General features: G+C 40.1%; 2 protein-coding genes across 3 annotated transcripts in view; both read right to left on the bottom strand.

The window, feature by feature from the left end:
- Positions 1–10,955, bottom strand: part of GAL3ST4 (galactose-3-O-sulfotransferase 4) — a 108,779-nt gene extending 97,824 nt beyond the window's left edge. Inside the window, exon 1 of the mRNA XM_044077265.1 lies at positions 10,841–10,955. Coding sequence (XP_043933200.1) covers positions 10,841–10,947 — 107 coding nt within the window. The 5' untranslated portion in view covers positions 10,948–10,955. The remainder of the gene's footprint in view (positions 1–10,840) is intronic.
- The window catches only part of LAMTOR4 (late endosomal/lysosomal adaptor, MAPK and MTOR activator 4), a 1,302,749-nt gene that overhangs the window by 1,086,782 nt on the left and 197,965 nt on the right, over positions 1–18,002 (bottom strand). The window lies entirely within an intron of this gene.

Raw genomic sequence — 18,002 nt, 5'->3', positions numbered from 1 at the left:
CAGAGCAGATCTGAGTATTGCCATTGAGATACTTGACATAGCTATAGAATGCTTTGTGGTTGTCTTTAGAATCAGTGGCGATTTTGTTTTCGTAACTAGCTTTGGAGGATTTTATGAGGGATCTCAGCTTCTTACTGAGGCTGACCATGGAGTTCCTCCAATCATGGGATTTTACTTTTTTTTGCAACAGTTTCTTTCTTCTGTTGTAGAGTTTGTTTATAGCAGGGGACCACCAGATTGGCTTCCTTTTTTTGGAGGATAGCATCTTGGTTCTGTTAGGGATTGCATGATCCATGCACTCGTGTAAGTGCTTTTAAAGTGCAATTGTATAGGATTCAGCAGTCATATCTCTATTGTCTATCAGCATGGGTGTCGTGAAGTTTGCCACTTCTGTTTTAAGAAATGTGAAGTTGGCTTTGGAGAAATGTTTTACGGTGGTTTCCCTAATGGGGGTGGGGCTGGGATGTGGATGTCTAGGGTGATTTGCTTGTGGTCGGATCTGACCAACGAGGAACTGACCTTTGGTGTGGAACACCGGTTGCCCATGTTGGTAATGACCAGGTCTAGGATATTGCTGCCCCTGGTGGGGGTGTGGATAAGTTGATCCAAGGCATTGAAATTTCTGAATTACAGAAAACATTGAGCACAAGAGTTGGTACATGAGTAATTTTCTCAGTTAATGATGGGGTAGTTGAAATTGCCCATTATTAGGGTGTTAGGTTGTACTCTAATATTTTCCAGTGTATCAAGAAATGAGGAGTGGGAATTCTGGGGCATGGTGGGGGATCTGTAGCAAGCTACAATTTGCATTGCGGTCTTGCCCAGAGTTAGTTGCACTTGGATAATCTCAGATGCATTATGCTGAGCAACTAGCCTGGAGGTGTGGATATCCTTAATGAATATGGACACACCTCCGCCTTTAGTGCTTTGGTCCAAGTTAGGTGGCCGAAAGGTGTGGTATGAATTATAGCCTGATAATGCATGGGGTGCTCTCTGGAGCCTTGAACCAGGTCTCTGTCACTGCACAGATGTCGATGTTCTCCATTTTAAGGAGTGCCTTGAGTGAGTGCATTTTGAGGTTTAGACTTCTAGCATTGAGTAGCATTACCCTCAGATTTTGCTTGCTTGTACCTGTTACAGTGTTGAATTTGTCATTTGAATCTTGCCTAAAAAAGGCACTATAGGGGTGGCAAGAGCCTTAGCCAGTATCCGGAATCCCAAGGGCAACAGGTGCAGGCCATCTCTGGCAAAGCATCGTGGTTTGTCGATCATGTCATCCCAGGCAGACAGATACTGGATCCCCTTAGAATGACACCAGAAGCTTAGCCAATTGTTGAAGTCAATCATTTTGTCCTTGTACTGTGGTATAATTCTGGGTGATGGCAGGATGCTACTCAGGGCTAGGGTCATACCTGCCTGGGCTACAAGATCAGAAAGCTCCCCCATGTTTCTTTTCATGTAGTCCAGGGAGGTACATCTCAGGTAATTCACACCAACATGGACAATGACAGAGTCATATTTGTACTTGCTGTAGAGTGATCTGAGTGCATGCGTTATGTGGCAGATCCTGGCACCTGACAGGCAGCTGACAGTGACTTTCTCCTTGTTTAGCCTGGTGCGTGGAACATCAGTGTGCCTGACTATAGAGTCACCTATGACTAGAATGTTATGTACGTTGTTATGCCTTATGGGCTGTGGTTGAGTGGCACACTGAGTTTGTGGGCTATGTGTCATTTGGGTTGTGTTGGGGGGGTGGAGGTTGCTTGCGTTACTAGTGCTTTAACCATGTGCTGCTTAAATCTATTTTTGTAGATAACTATGGACCCTAGTATATATTTATTTGTCCATATGTTTCAACCCTGGCATATAGACTTACAGTCAGATATCACAGAAAAAACAATGAATGTAAAGATAAAGGGGGGGTTCTGCAATGTATCTAGACAAATTCAGTGATTATCTTTTTTGTTTTTCTGAAAAAAATATCCACATACATAATGAATCTGATATAGAAAAAGCAACTTCTGCTTGGCCTCAGCAGTAGTCATAGACCCCTAGCAGTGAAAACAGACAGTATACATGGCAGCAAAGCAGGTGGCTATAGTTAGAACTGAAAAAGATCTTCCAGTGGGAAGACTTTGTAGTAGATTTAAAAAAATATCTTTGTAACACTGTCAAAGGCAGAATCATGGTAGGCCGGAGTGAAGATGAAGTGATTGTCTAATGAGTTCACTCAGCCGGTTACCAGGTTACAACAGAACTGTTATTACCGATGAGAGAAAAAGGGGGGAAAGGTAATAGGAAAAACAAAATCAAATGTTATAGAAAAGATGACTTAAGTCAGTAAAGTGACAAGTGGTCCACACTGTGACAATTTACACGCAGGCTATTAAAAGAAACTTCTAGCAAATGGCAAGGAGAAAGCTTTTATGCCTGACTGTAATTTCAACAGATATTTTTCATAAACTTGCCTATAATACACTGGTAGTAGACTACACCTACAAAGCTGAGTCTTTCATCTACAGCTGGGAACAGCATCTGTGAGCTGTTGCTTCTTTGCAGTAATTCAGTAATAACTGACCAGCTATCAAATGAGGATTTTAAGGAAACAAAGTGCAGGTCACCTCTTTGAAATAATCCACTGATGGAGCCTATGTGTTGTTGCAGAGGAAGGTGGGTGTCTGTGACCATGGCAATGGGTATAGGCATACCTCTCAATATGCAGAATTTTGCAAAATGTCCATATTTTTGACTCGTGTTAAATCTGCTCCTTGTAAAAACTGGTTCTTTGGCAAACCATTGAGATTTACAGTCTCTAAACAGTGACATATTTTGAGTTTTGGAATTCATGTCCTTCAGAAAATGGATTTAATGCAAAACCTGTTATTTTAGCTGCTTTCCAAGTTAATAACAGCAGTATTTATAGTCTGACTTTGATTTTGGACCTGTGTCCCCTACCATTATTTTTGGTTTGTCCACAATTTTTTGAGGAAATAAGTTGAGAGGTATGGTTGCAGGTGTCAGCCTCTGTCATATGTAAAGATTTTCTTTACAACACATAGATCTTCATAAAGCATTTGCTTTAGCTTTCTAATGGTTTTTCATAGTTAATATGCATGACCCCTATTGCACTTTAACTAAACGTATATATTTAACTCTCAGTTAACCGGAACTCAAGCAACCAGAAAAAAACTGAAGAAATACAGTACGGTATGAACAATTCCATTCTTCATGTGTTGTACTTTCTGTTCCCCCCCCCACAGAAACATACCTTACCTTGTTAGAGTTTTATAGTTTTTATAGTTTTAAAAAGGAAGATACAAATAAATTCCCTTCTCACCGACCTGAGAACAAGTCAAACCAAACAAGCCAAATCGCTAAAATGTCAACACTCTCTCCATACTGACTCACTCAGTTGGCATCAGATTGCACATTCTCTCTCCTCTCTCATATGCACACACACTCTCTTCAGCTTTCATACATGCATTCACTCACTCTTTCTCTCTCCAAACTCTTACACACACACTCTCTTCAGCTTTCATACATTTCCTCCGATCTCTCACACACTTTTGCTTCTAATTTCATACCTGCATTCACTCAATCTTTCTCTCTCCAATCTCTCACACAAACTCTCTTGAGCTTTCATACATCTTTCCTATCTCTCACACACAGTCACTTCTGCTTTCATACATGCATTCACTCTCTCTCTCTCTCTGTTCAATTAATTCAATTCAAATCCTGTCAGCATGCCGCTGAAAACCATTCCTCATGCCATACTTTCTAGAGGAAATATAAGTTTAAAATATTATTATTCCAACCAGGCTTTTAATTACTGTATTTCAATATTAAAATCAAATCAATACAGTGGTTATGGTATGGTATGGTATAGTATAGGGTACAATATTTGTCAGGTCTGTTTTTAATAGTAACTCTCAAGCAACCAGAAACTACACTTATCCAACATCTACCAATCCCCACGGGTGCCAGTTAACCGAGATTTTACTGCAACATTTTGGCTCTTGCAGTAGTCTGTGTCAGTCACGCAGAGAGATGAAGCCCTGACTACAACCTAGGACACCCAAGTTCAGGTAGCAGGTTAAGTGTCTGCCAGCATGGGTAAGGAATAGTGGGGATGGGCATGCTCAACCTATGTGGTAAGGTGAGTTCTCAGGGGCACATGTGTACACAAGTTGATTTCCTCTGTGGATACTGGAGAATCAGCTGCACAATGTGGGCATGGCAGTCCTCTAGTCATCAGCCCTTAATGGAAATGAAGGGTAGTTCAGCTCTGATAACCACTATATACTTCAGTTATTGGCTGGTATTGAGCAGGTGCATGAACAATGGGCATTACAAAAAAAAATCCCAGCCCACTCCCTGTTGGATGTATAAATGATGTCCCTTCCTGTCCAGCCATCACCCTTGATGATGGGAAAATGAATTGTATAACTGGATGGGTGGGGCTAATGATTGGTAGGTTAAAAAAAAATGTCTCCTAAAGTCAGGATATCCAAAGATGTAGGAAGATCAAGATGAATGGTCTGGCTGCCCCAGGTGCAGGCTGTTATGGGAAAGTAATCATTTCTTTAGATGAGGTGCCAATCAGTCCCTGATCATCTTCACACTACTCAAGACTGGTGTGGTATCCTTCAAGGCCCCTGAGCCAGTGGAAACCACAACCCAAGCTGCGGAAGCCCTTACAAATGCCTTCTATGAACACCTCCAGGACTGCATGGATCAGGCAATCCCAAATAAAACCAAGACTCTTTCCACAAAGGGCAAACGTCCAGTCTGGTGGACCCCAGCCATTAACAAACTTTACAATAAGAGGAGAAAGCTATTACATGATAGAACATAATCCATAAAAGGGAAGTCACCCCTGATCATTATTAGTAAAAAAATACGAGCACTCATAAAATCAACTAAGGCCAATTTTGAGAGAAAAATTGCCATGGATTCAAAGGACAATCATAAGGCCTTTTTCAGCTATGTTAGGAACCTGGGTGGAAACTCCCAGATATGCTCAGAATTAGTCCAAAATGATACAAAAATCACTGAACCCACAGACATTGCCAACATACTGGCAGACAGGTTCAGTGCAAACTTCACCCCCCCCCTAAAGGAGAGATAACTATCCCAGCGGAGTGTAGCCTCCCAGACATCTCAAATGCGCAGGTGAAAGCTGCTCTCTAAAGCTAAAAACACAGCATCAATGGGACCAGATGGTGTCCCCGGCTGTGTGCTACATGAGCTAAATGAGGAATTAAACCTGCACATAAGGCAGCTGTTTAATCTCAGCCTTACCACAGGATACGTGCCCAAGGAGTGGCGTATGGCAACTGTGGTCCCACTCCACAAAGGCGGTGCCTCTACGGACCCTGGTAATTACCGCCCCATAAGCTTAACAAGTCTAGTCTGCAAAGCTATGTAGAGGATCATAATGGAGCTCATAAACAAAGATATAGGGGACTTGCAGACATTGGACCCGACCCAGTTTGGCTTCGTCAAGGGAAGATCATGCCTTTTGAACTTGGTCGACTTCTTCAAAACAGTCACCAAGGCCATTGATGAGGGAAAGGCAGTCTATACAGCCTACCTTGACCTTGCAAAGGCTTTCGACACAATACCCCACTCGGGTATTGTAGAAAAACTTACCAGCTTAAATGTAAACCCATATGTCACAAGATGGGTTGCAAACTGGCTTAAGGACAGAACCCACAGGGTTAGAGTTGCTGGCGCTATGTCAGACTCCAAGCCGGTCACAAGTGGTGTCCCACAGGGCTCGGTCCTTGGCCCCTATTGTTTGGCATCTACTTCTCAGAAGTACAGGCCAACATGGAAGGACTTTGGCTGACAAAGTTTGCAGGCGACTGCAAACTGGGTGCCATAGTGGAAAGTGCATCGGACACGGATATCCTTCAGAAGGGACTCACGGAAACAGATAGCTGGTGCCAGAGCCATGGCCTGAAGTTATACGCCAAAAAATGTATAGTCATACCCTTCGGGAAAAACAAGGTAACCCCAAGCTACCATATAGGTGGCAATCCACTAAGCACAGAATAGGTTATCAGGGACCTGGGGACCCAGGTTGACAGTGGCCTTTCTTTTGACACTCACGTTGCTAAAGTGGTTAGAAAGACCTTCTACATTGCCCACCTGATCATGAAGGGATTCACATCCAGATCTAGTGAGGTCATTGTTCCCCTGTACCCTTCACTTATCAGACCAATGATCGAGTACAATGCCCCATTCGGGATGCATCTCACCCGATATCTGCAGCAATTGGAGAGACCCCAAAAGTTCCTCACCAAAAGGATAAAGGGACTCAAAAATCTGTCATATGCTGCCAGATTGAAGAAACTCCAGCTCTATTCAGTCGCATACCGTCTGCTCAGAGGTGACATGTGCCTGACATACAAGACCATGTCCAACCCGGAATTAATGGACATGCTCCACCTCAAAAAATCCAAATCCACCAAAACCACTAGAGCAAGCGACTTAAACCTTAGCCCGGATATAAATAGGACGTGCTGGAGGGATAGATTTATCACTCAGAGACTCCCTACGCTGTGGAATAAAATCCCGGTCCATGTGAGGCAGAGCACCTCGCTGGCTCTGTTCAAGAGAAATCTTGACCTGTGGATGGGAGATTGTAGGTTTACCCCGGGAATCATCTCTGTGTCACTGCTGGACAGAGGCACAACAAACTAATGGGCACAGTATTTTTTCATATAAGGGGTGGCGTAAGCCACAAATATTTGGGCTAGGCTTATAAATGCCTTAGGGCAGATAGCCTAGTATAAACCTATGAACCTATGAACCTATAACAATTAATTCTCGGTAAGCATTTAAGCTTAATTACATCTGTCACTGTTAAAATGATTGTCACTGGAATGATGGGCCCCTTTTACAATAAGGCATAGACCTTCTTCCTACATGGGGATAGGAGTACCAGATGGGAGCAGTGCCCAATGTGTAAATGGACCCTTCTACAATGTTGCCATAGGTCTTCTTCCTAGATAGGAGGTGGCCTAAGAATCTGCAAACTAAAACTGATAATTAGAATTACCAAAGCTATTACCAAAGCTTTAAGGACAGAGCTAGAATTGTTCAGGAAGAAAACATTGCAAGAGTACTATGATGAACATGCTGTCCATGTCATTGTATATAAATTTATTACTAAATGTCTAGTAAACTCAGTGATTAGGAAAAATCAGTATTAGTATCCATGACATGATGATGAATGATTACGTAAGAGATTCTTTGGCTACATGCCTTTTCAGTGGCAGAAACAACTTTATCAGACATGTTTGAGAATTACAGTGTAACAACTTTCCCTTATAAATTTCTCTTAATTTGTTGTACACCTACCACTGTAAATAAAAGTGACACATATGTCTTCATCTGTTTGTTCTTTATATCTTTTTGTACATGTGGCTTATACCACATAGTTATATTGCACCATTAATAGGCATATTAAATTGTTATATGCTTCCATAAAACATGCATTCATTATAATTATTTTCATTTGTTTTCTCATCCAGGTTGTATGAAAAGGGTAATTGGACCAGATGACTACTTAGCTAGTTAACAATTGCCTAAGGCAAATGGCTATCCATATAACACAGATCCAGCCAATTATTAGGATATCAGTGCTACAAACTTCTCCATCTCCCAACATTCACCTCACCTTCAGCTAATCTACATGAGAAAAACCTTCTCGTATAACCTGAGACACTACTCACAAACCACACAAACTCCCATTAGCCCTAGAACCAAACTCCACAAACTGCATTTTCATTCTCCTCTCAGGCATCTACTCTTTGGCAAAATCTCTCCATTGACCTAAAGGAAATTAATACTTACTCCAAATTCAAAACACACTTCACAAACCATCTCTTCATCCAAGATAAATGCTCCTGTTTCAACAAAGGATGTATTATTACTTAATATATTTCTCTTCTCTCCTCTCCTCTCTAAAAATTACTGAAGATTGACCTACTTTGGAAATTAATGTATGTTTGTACATTATACTCTGCTTCTTAACTATAATGTATAGATTCAGTTTTTTTCTCTGCATCCAGTCTGAACTACTCTGCCATTGCTTACATTTCTGCCTTTTATGTTTGAGAAATGTTCTGTATTTCACATGGGCTGAGCCTGTACTTGGTCAATACTAACCAGTGCACTAGGCCCAGTAATCAAATAGGTTTCAGGATCAGTTTAAATTCAATATAAAACTATCTTGTTATTTCTACTAAATGTGATCATTTTAAGCACTTATGTCAAATGCTATATGGTGGAAAAAGCACTTGCCTACTAGTTTAGTAAAAAAAGGATAAATAAAAGTGAAAGTAAAATTAGTAACTCAGGAGTGGTACAGTCGCAAACTCATTTCTATTTCCAAACAAAGCTTTTTCCTAAATAATTGGAAACAAACCCAGTTATTATGAGGGGCAATGGTTCCAAATAGGAGTCCTTTTTAAACAATGGTATTAAGTCATTTATAAGATTTATAGAATAAGTGAATTTAAATAGATGTCCATTGTCTGGAAAATAACAAAGCTACAACTGTGATATATAGCATTATTTCATAACTGTCTCATCATATAATCACAAATTTAAGAAGGAGCAGTGTAAATTTGGGGACATCTCCAGAGATTAGGGATAGCTGAAAATTATGATCCACAGTGATGCAAATCCTTCAGAATTATCTAACAATAAAAACAGCATTTATAAGGAAAAGCAAATGTTTTCCCCAGACCTATGGCCTAGAAGAATGGAGTCCTGCTGATGATCCAGATTACCTGAGTTTGATTAGCTGCTTGGGCACTGGAGGAGCCTGATAGGGTAGTAATGGGAGGAAGGAGCAATCATCAGCTTAGCCATTCCAGGAGGGAGGGTGGAGTTACTGCCTAAGATCTGACAAAGCCCCAGTGATGTGGGCAGTGCTACGATCACATGACAGACTTCTACTGAGCACACTGCGTTAGTATCTCCCCTTAGGGTTACCTTCCCCTTAGCAGCTGCATGGATAGTGCTGTACAAGGACATCCTGATTGCTCCCCATTTCCCTGGAAAGGCCCTGGTCTGAAGGGATAAGTTGGACAGGATTGAGGGGAAGGTTAGTGGAGGGACCTGGGGCATGGCTGATAGTGGGTAGACCAAAAAACTTAAGAAATGAAATAGTTTTAAGGTAATCAGAACACGTTAACCTATGAAAACTGTACTCTAAGCGAGGCTGTATTAGTATCTGAACACAGAAAAGGAATATGTGCTTCCTTTATGTCTACTATCCTCTCTGTATTGGTGAATATCTTACTTGCCTTTGACACAGCCTCTCACACAATTTTCTGTGACTGGATTTGGGGATAATGAGAATTTCTAGGTATTCTTACTCCTCATTACTCTTTAAATGTATTTAGGGTGCACTTTACTCATCTCCAGAGCTGTATAACATGATATATTATCATGCCTTGATCTGTGGCACAGAAGGATGGGCATTGACTGCAACCTAGATGACCTGTGGTTTGATTAGCAGTCCTGGCACCAGAGGAGTCAGAAAAGGAGGTGGAAAACTGAAGGATCATGGTTCAATTGCCTCCCCTAGTTGGGGTGGAGAGGGATGTGTGTGCACTCAAGGGGTAAACATGGTGATGTGATGTCCCTGATGGATACATCCAGTATTGAATGACTCATCATTTTTTTCTGGGAAGTTTTTCCACCTCCCTTTGGTGTCATTAAATGTAAGTTAAAGTGAACTAGTTAGAAGTAATATTAATGGGGATGGGGCTTGAAAATAATAAAGTGAGCATGCCTAAACATCATATACTTCCACAAAGCACACCAGTGTAGTCAGTTACTGGCGGTTATGATTCAGCTAAAAAATTATCCTGGTGAACAGGCACTAAGAAATAATGACAATGCCTTACTGCATGCAGCAGGTTAAAAACTCCCCAATGCCTTACAAGTTTCGTGTGAAACGTGTAAAAATAATAACAAAAAAAATTACCAAAGAACATATACATGTATCTATACGAACACACACACACATACACACACACACACACACACACACACACACACACACACACACACACACACACACACACATACACGCACACACGCACACATGCTCACACACATACATAAACAGCATACAGCTTGCTTTGAGCCAAGAGCAGACCTCAGGTACAGAAAGTTCCTTGTACTTCTGTCAAACACTTTATCCTTTTCCACCCTGCTTTGCCATTCATAGAAGTCTGTGCAAAATTTGTATTATGTATCTTCCCCTCTATAATAAGTAACTTTATATACTCTGTGTCTGTAGTATTGTGGAGCAGACATTATCCAGTTCAGTTTCCAGGTAGGATTCCTGCTGTATGTCGTCTATATTTCCTCTCTGAGTTCTTGTGGGTTTCTGTCATGGTTTCTGGTTTCCTACCATATCTTAATGTCATGCTAATAGCTGAACTGAAAATTCTCCAAACTGCCTGCAGATGTGTATAAGAGTGGGTCAGCGAGCCAGTGCATGTATGTACATGAGTGTATGCATGAATTGTGTGTATGGATGTGTACGAGCATGCTTTGTAACAAACTGGTGCCCCAGCCACCATTGTTTCTCTGCCTTATAACCCATCGTTTGACAGGATCAGCTCCAGATCCACTAAAACCCACAGCAGGATAACAGTGATATGGAATAATGAATGAATGTACTCTGTGTTGTAGGAAAGAGGCTTTTTTGTGAAGTACTGACTGCTTTGATAGTTCTTTGGCTGGTGCATCAATTGTACGTTCAGGTGGGTATATATACCAAACTGTAATTAAAGAATCCAGTACTTACCTTTTCTGAATGGAAATCCCAAGCATCTGGATAGCGAATCCAATCATCATGGACACAACCACTGCCAGAGAAAGCACCTGCAATCTACAGCAAGCCATAAGTCTCATCTTTCTGAAAATAAAAAAGGTATCATACAATTAATAGATATATGTTACATGAGCAATGCTAGCATAGTGCATTACAATGCAATAAAAAGATGTTTTACATCTACATTAAGTACCAGACAGGTCATGGGTGGAGAGATCATTCCATGCCCTGCACAAGGTATGTGAGGACAAACTAACTGATCAGGGTCACAATGACAGAGAGCTGTGTGACATGACCTCAGGCCAGTTCTAATTTTATTTGTAAGAAGGACAATGAGACATAAATGAGGCTGCAACTTAGGCTAAACAAGTGACATTTTGTTTTCAAAAACATAGAGCCACAGTGTCCACGTGTCTAGTCTTAGAATGACTTAATGTTTAAAAAAAAAAAGAAACAGGAATACAAAACAGAGTGCTTCACACATGATCTGCCCCAGGGGCAGTTGCCAAAAAAAGGTATGTTCTGAACTTCTGATGTAATCACTAATACTGTTTTCTATCTTATTAAATATTTTTTGAGGCTCGAACTGTACTTATGGCACTTTGTTTCATATTATGCATTAAGTGGTTTGATTACATTCTATGTTGAAGCCCCACCCCAGCCTTATCAGCTCTTCTCAATCTTCTGGGTTATTAAAGTTCTTCACCAATTAGTTATGCAGCTATTACTGATTTTTCTTTCACCTATCCTCCCTCACACCTTCATTGAGCACCACCACCCCTGCAGATACGCGCTCAACACAAGCAGTCTTACAGTGTAGGTTAGCTCTAGTTTATACAAGTGTATATGCACATTCAGTTGTGGCTCCCCCTTCCATGCGGTCTAAACTGCCATGAACAACCACAGAACTCTCCTTCTATCTCTTAAATCTTAACTTTTAACATATTATACTTGCAAAGTGCAAGTCATATCAGACATACGGATGATGAATATGAATGTTTCCCCTATGAGTTCTCAAATTTACTTTGCTTGTATATAAAATTTTTGCCATTAACAGTAGTATTAGCTTGAGGAAATGTTTACATCCCAAAAAAGTGAAACACAAAGCAAAATGATTTGCAGGCAGGATAGCCAACCTGCATCCCCTCATCTTCTTTGTCCTTTTCCTTTTGACTTCTTTATCTGAGATCGCATTGACTTTCATTTCATGAGAATTTTTCCATTCTGCATTTTTCTCCTTTCAGTGTGGTCCTGGCCCAAACCCTGACACTATTAGCAATACTACACTACTGGAGAAGTAATCTTTTTTTTTTTCTTTTCATTTATTTTATTTTATTTTATTTATTTATTTTTTATTTTTTGAGATGAATGAATACTTGTGTAAATAAGCCTCTTTAATGTTAACTTTGTAAGTCTGAATGCATTGTTTAATTCTGTATAATACATGTATGTTGTTTGTGTATTAATTTCAATATCCCCAAATCTATTGTGAAAGTTCTCACTGGTCACATGCACTTTAAATATTTTTGTGCCTGTTACTATTATATTGATTCTAAACTTGTAGCTGTACCTTTGTGTGCCTCTGGCCTGGAGTGTTGCTGAAAATGGTCTATTGATCAGTCAATCATCAATTAATAATAATGAATTATGAACTGTGCATACTATCTTCTACTGTAACATGACGTTTGCTATGAAAGGACATTTTCAAACAGCTTTGTGTTACCTGTATCTTAATTCTACATTTCATATATAAATCTAGCCGCGGTGGTGCAGTGGTTAGCATTGTCACCTCACAGCAAGAGGTTCTCCCGTTCGATTCTCGGTCGGAACGCCTTTTGTGTGGAGTCAGTATGTCCTCCCCATCGATCGAGTGATGTTAAAGACATGGAGGTAGGTGCGTGTGGGAATGGTTGTGCCTTCTTTGAAGGTTGGGCATCAGGCTGGCAACTCAGCACCGTAAAAATCCACTGCCAATCATTAGCAGACCGGAGTTCCGCTGTGGCGACCCCTAACTGGGAAAAGACAAACAACATTTCATACACAAATCTGAAGCAGTACATATTAGGAACAGGATGTTCTAGATTCTGCTGCTTCTGAAAATCATCTGTACACAAGTTGTTGGATTTTTCTCTAAACACAAATGCAGCACTTATACTCAGTGCAGCATTTTTGGGGGCACATTCTTTTTCAGCTCAGTAACTTCCTTTGCATCCTTTACATCTTTACTACCTTCTCAAACACTTTGAACTCTTCTACTAATAAGATTTTGTGTTCAACTCCTGTTAAATTCTTAAAAAACTAAGCAAATAGTCTGTATTGAGTAGAAGTCACTCAAATTGGAAAACAGAGCTAGTAGAAGTTTTCAGCTCCCTATTGAAATGATGAGACTCAAAATGCTGAGTCCTGACATGCAGGAAAAAAAGACCAAATATCCAGGAGAAGAGCAAATATAAAACATTCCTTTAAACTTCTTTCTCCATGATGTGTGTTGGGAGGGGTTCATACAGACCCCAAACTTGTACATATCAATTCAAAGACTGTCATACCTCGGAGAAAAAGGAATATTCTGAGAAGTGGCAATCTTAGTCATTAAGTCTTGATTTTTGCAATTTGGTCTCCACATTATGGAGCTCACTTAATAGTGTCATGATATTTGAAATCATTGCCAAAATTTTCACCTGAACAGTATTTTAAAATGTGAAGAAAGATTGAGAGAGGTTCTTAAAACCATGATGGTGCAATGCACTGATTTTTCTAAGAAACTGTTGGGTATTTAAAAGGCCTACAGGCTGTTATTTTCAGGAGATGGTAGAGCATATGGGTGACCAAGAATAATTTTGGTGCAGTTTGTGACTTGAGATGAGAAGGAGCAGTTTTTGTTTGCAGATTTAGTAGCCTTGTAAAAGGATAAGGGTTGCTGGAAGACCGTGTTTGTGGATCATGATATCTCAGACTGCTGAGCCACAGCAGGTGCAATTTTTGGCCGACATAAGAGTGTAAACAGCTTAAACTAAGGCATTAGTTATTACTCCCAGAAATGTTAGAGGTACATTTTCCAACAGGGATGCAACTGTTCACCTCATGTCAGTAGGTGGTGGACAGGATACAAGAGCTTTTGTAACTACTGGATAATGCACATGTGAAATCTTTAGCAGTGGATCAGAACAAAGAGAATGAAACCTGGACAGTATTGACTGGAAAAGGATGGGGATCAGTAGTCTAACCAAGGGGAAGGTGAGGCAACAGTGTACTTTGAGAATATGCAGAGGGAAGAGAGATGTTGCTTGCCACCTGATTGGAGTCTATGAAAACCATCATGGTACAGCGCACTGAATTTTTAAAGAAATTGCTAGGTGTTGAAAAGGCCGGCAGTAACGAAACTGAGGGAAACACTGGTTATGATGTTTCAAGTGTTTTGCAGAAATCTGAACTGTAGCAATAGGAAGGTTGTACAATGGTGGGGATGTATTAAAATGTTTGTTTTATTATCTGAAATGCAAATTCCCAGGAACTAAAAAGGGGAAACTCTTGCAGTAAGGAGCCCCTAACCAGATAATACTCAATGGGTGATTTAAGACTATTTGCCTTTTTCATCGGGCTGGACAGAGTGCAATTATACAAATTTTATATAAGGTGGGGACTCTACAATGGATATGACATTCATACCACTGCATGTTTGTATTCTATCTCTTCTTATTGGTTATGACCTTGAATCAATAGTACTCATACGGCTTTAACACCAGTTTATCATGACAATGGATTTCAAATGTTACATTCACCTTCATTTTCAAAAGAACAGTATTTTAAAGCCAGTGTTAAACCCAATTATGCACAATGCAGGTTTGAAAAAGGAACATTCCTGTTTACTTGATAAAGAGATGCAGATTACATTTAGCTCCTGGGGGATCATGACTAGAGAGGTCAAGCATGAGTTACTCCGAACATTAAGGCTTCTCACAATTATTTTTGTATAGTACATTGTGTAATAGAGTATAAAGAGACAGAGGTGGGTGTTACATGAAGACTTCACTTTTGTAATGATTATAATGGTATTCCGACTGATGAATGAGAGTATGCAAGTTGGCAGCCTGATAAACTTGCATGCTTTAATAATTATTTGTATAGAATTAGATATTAAACTGGACTGTTAGTGATAGAAGCCAGCAAGTAAACAGTTGCTGTCTGCAGTATGTTTTTAATATTCATTAAATGCCACTTTTGTCTGTGGTTAAATGTTTCAGTCTTGTGGCAGTGGCTTAGAAACAGAAGAAGTATTTAAGATAACCATGCCATCTCACACCTGACATTATGAATTAAATATGCATTGTTCCTTCAGGAGTAAAATTACAAAGTATGGAGTGACACAGTAGCAAGGTACTGAGATCGACTATATGAAGGGAACTGTTTACGGTGAACTGAGTGACTAGGGATGAAAATGTGGAGGTCAGATTAATAAATTTACTTTTTCCTTCTGCACCTTTAATGTTGACTTTGAAGATATTCCCGTGCAATGAATTGCCTGTGAGGAGGGTAATTGTTTTTCCTCAGTGAGTTGTTTTTCCCTCTGTCCATTTTACTGTTTTTCTTTTATTTATACTTTGGAAAGGAGGACTGGTGAAGCACTACGTGCAAGGATATAAACTAGGGTTATGGTTCAGTGGTCCAGTATATTGCATGAATTGTTTTGATATTGCCGCGGTGGTGCATCGGTAGCGTTGTTGCCTCACAGCAAGAGGTTCTCCCGTTCAATTCTCGGCTTGGGTTGGGAGTGCCTTCTGTGTGGAGTCTGCATGTCCTCCCCGCGGTCGAGTGGGCATTCAAAAGACATGCATTTAATGGGCATGCCTTCGTTGAAGGTTGGGCATCAGGCTGGCAACTCGACACCATAAAAACCAACAGCTAATCATTAGCAGACTGGAGTTCCGCTGTGGCGACCCCTAACCAGGAAAAGCCGAAAGACAAACAACTCGTGGACTAAGTGAGATATAAAAGTTAAAAGAGCATGTGTTATTATACAAAGGGTTAATTTAACTTTCAACAATGTGCTATTAAGGGAAATATGCTTATAAACTTTGAGGCAAAGAAAGAAGTAGACTATGGAAATGGGCAAAGTAATTGATACGAAAATATAAGACTGACAATAAATTAGAAGAGGATATGGTTCCTTTGTAATTATGTTCTTTGTTTGGTTTTCTTGTTAATTTGGTTTTGAGCAATACATTCTTGTTACAAAAAAAAGACAGATTGCTGCATTGTTCCAAGTAAATAATAATTAAATCTAATCAGAACAAAAGCCAATATTACCTTTATATGCAGTGGACTGCAGGTTCATACAGAGACAAGCATACTGGTTGTAAGGAGATAGGCTACTGAGGCAATTTTAGGTTTATAGATTTATAGGTGTTTATTAGGCTAACGACCACAAGGGCCTTTTAAGCCTAGCCATGCATCCCAAATCCCTGACAAGTTCTGATACCCTTGATAAGTGTAAGCATGGACCTGGGAGATGAGCCATTTACAGGTTACTGTTTGTTTTGTGGATATGCAGGAGGTCCATCAGAGTGGGGTATGACAATGTCCTGTATGCCAGGCATAGATCTCCCCTCAAAAGCCTGTAGGAGACAGAATACAGGGATAGGGCCTTGAGGCGGTCTGCATAGGACACATTACTTTTTTTTTTTTTTTGGAAAAGCATAAGACAGAGAAGAGAGAAACTAACAATAGTAGTTCAAAAGTTACCTAACCGGGCAAAAGGGAAGTAACCTACAAAAAACAGTTACTTGCAGGAAAGTAAGGGTGAAGGGAAAGTAACCTAAATAAAAACACGGTTACTTGTAAGAAAGGGTTCTAAGCTACAAGAGAGAGATAGGGAGGGAAATTACAGTCAAAAAATGAGAAAATAGACATTATTAGTGAAAAAGATTTATAAATATATGACCTGACACCAAGAGCTAGCTGATCAGACCACGTCTTTGGAAAGCAGCAAATGAGATCTGAGGTAATGGGGAGAGATGCAGTGTGAGTAAGGGGAGGTATCCAAGAGCTTTTTGGTTGCCATGAGCTTGCTAACTGCAGAGTCAGATCTGGACCCATATGAGAGGATGAGATGAAAAGCTGACAATATGAGATCATATATTACTACATTTAGCAAGAAACAAGGATTAGTAGTCAGGGTTACTCTGTTTCTATGGAACTGTAAAAAAGGCTCCTTGCAGACCAGGACTAAGAACTCAGAGATCCTTTTGGCAGATGTAATGGTTGCAAACAGTGTAGTTTTCCATGGAAGGAATCTGAGGTGAACTTGTTCAAAGGGGGCAAGCTATTTTTCAAAAACAAATTTTTGGTTTCAAGCTGGAGCCACTCTTCTCCATTGTGGTATAAGGTCGAAGATGTCCTTCAGAAACCGGATCTGGTGGTTAATAATGGATCCAATGGCAGAGAGACAAACAGCTCAAAAGTGCACTTTATTTGATGTACATACTACACCCAAGGGAAACACCTTAGTACTGAAGAACAGAGGACACCTTTTGGGTCTTCATTCCTCCTTTGACACTAGAGGAAATATTTCTTCCAGTTGGCTAGGTATGACTTTCAAGTACCTGGCTTCCTAGTCTCCCTCATTTATTTGCATGCCCCCCCAAGCCTGCACAGCAAGTTTGCAAAGAAGATACAAGTGAAAGCATTTTAATTAGGGCTGCTAGTATTTTTATACTGGTATGAAAGTAAACTTTATTGTTATTCAGAAATCACACAAGTGCAAAACCTGAATTAAATTTCGTATCTCCAGACTCAATGTGCAGACAACATATAGACTATTTTCACAGATATTTACACATGTAACACCTGGCTATTACATCACAGACATGCAGGTAGACAGTCTAATATTGCACATAATTAGAAACACATTTTAACACTTTTTGAACTGAACACTTACTTGCACGAGACTTTAGTACTGCACAGGTACTTGGTTAAGACATTGCATTGATCCTTCCACAGAAAGACACATTGAGTATTGCACTGTGAACATTAGAGTATTGCACTATGGTTAATTTATAGGTTTGCATGTTTTGCACTGAAAGAAGAGATATTTTACTGCATTGCTACTGCCCTAGATGGCCTATAAGTTACAGTAATG

The sequence above is a fragment of the Protopterus annectens genome, chromosome 7.part0 (assembly GCF_019279795.1).
Source record: "Protopterus annectens isolate FY-2018-M chromosome 7.part0, PAN1.0, whole genome shotgun sequence".
NCBI classification, from domain to species: domain Eukaryota; kingdom Metazoa; phylum Chordata; order Ceratodontiformes; family Protopteridae; genus Protopterus; species Protopterus annectens.
This window is presented reverse-complemented; position numbering and strand designations above follow the sequence as displayed.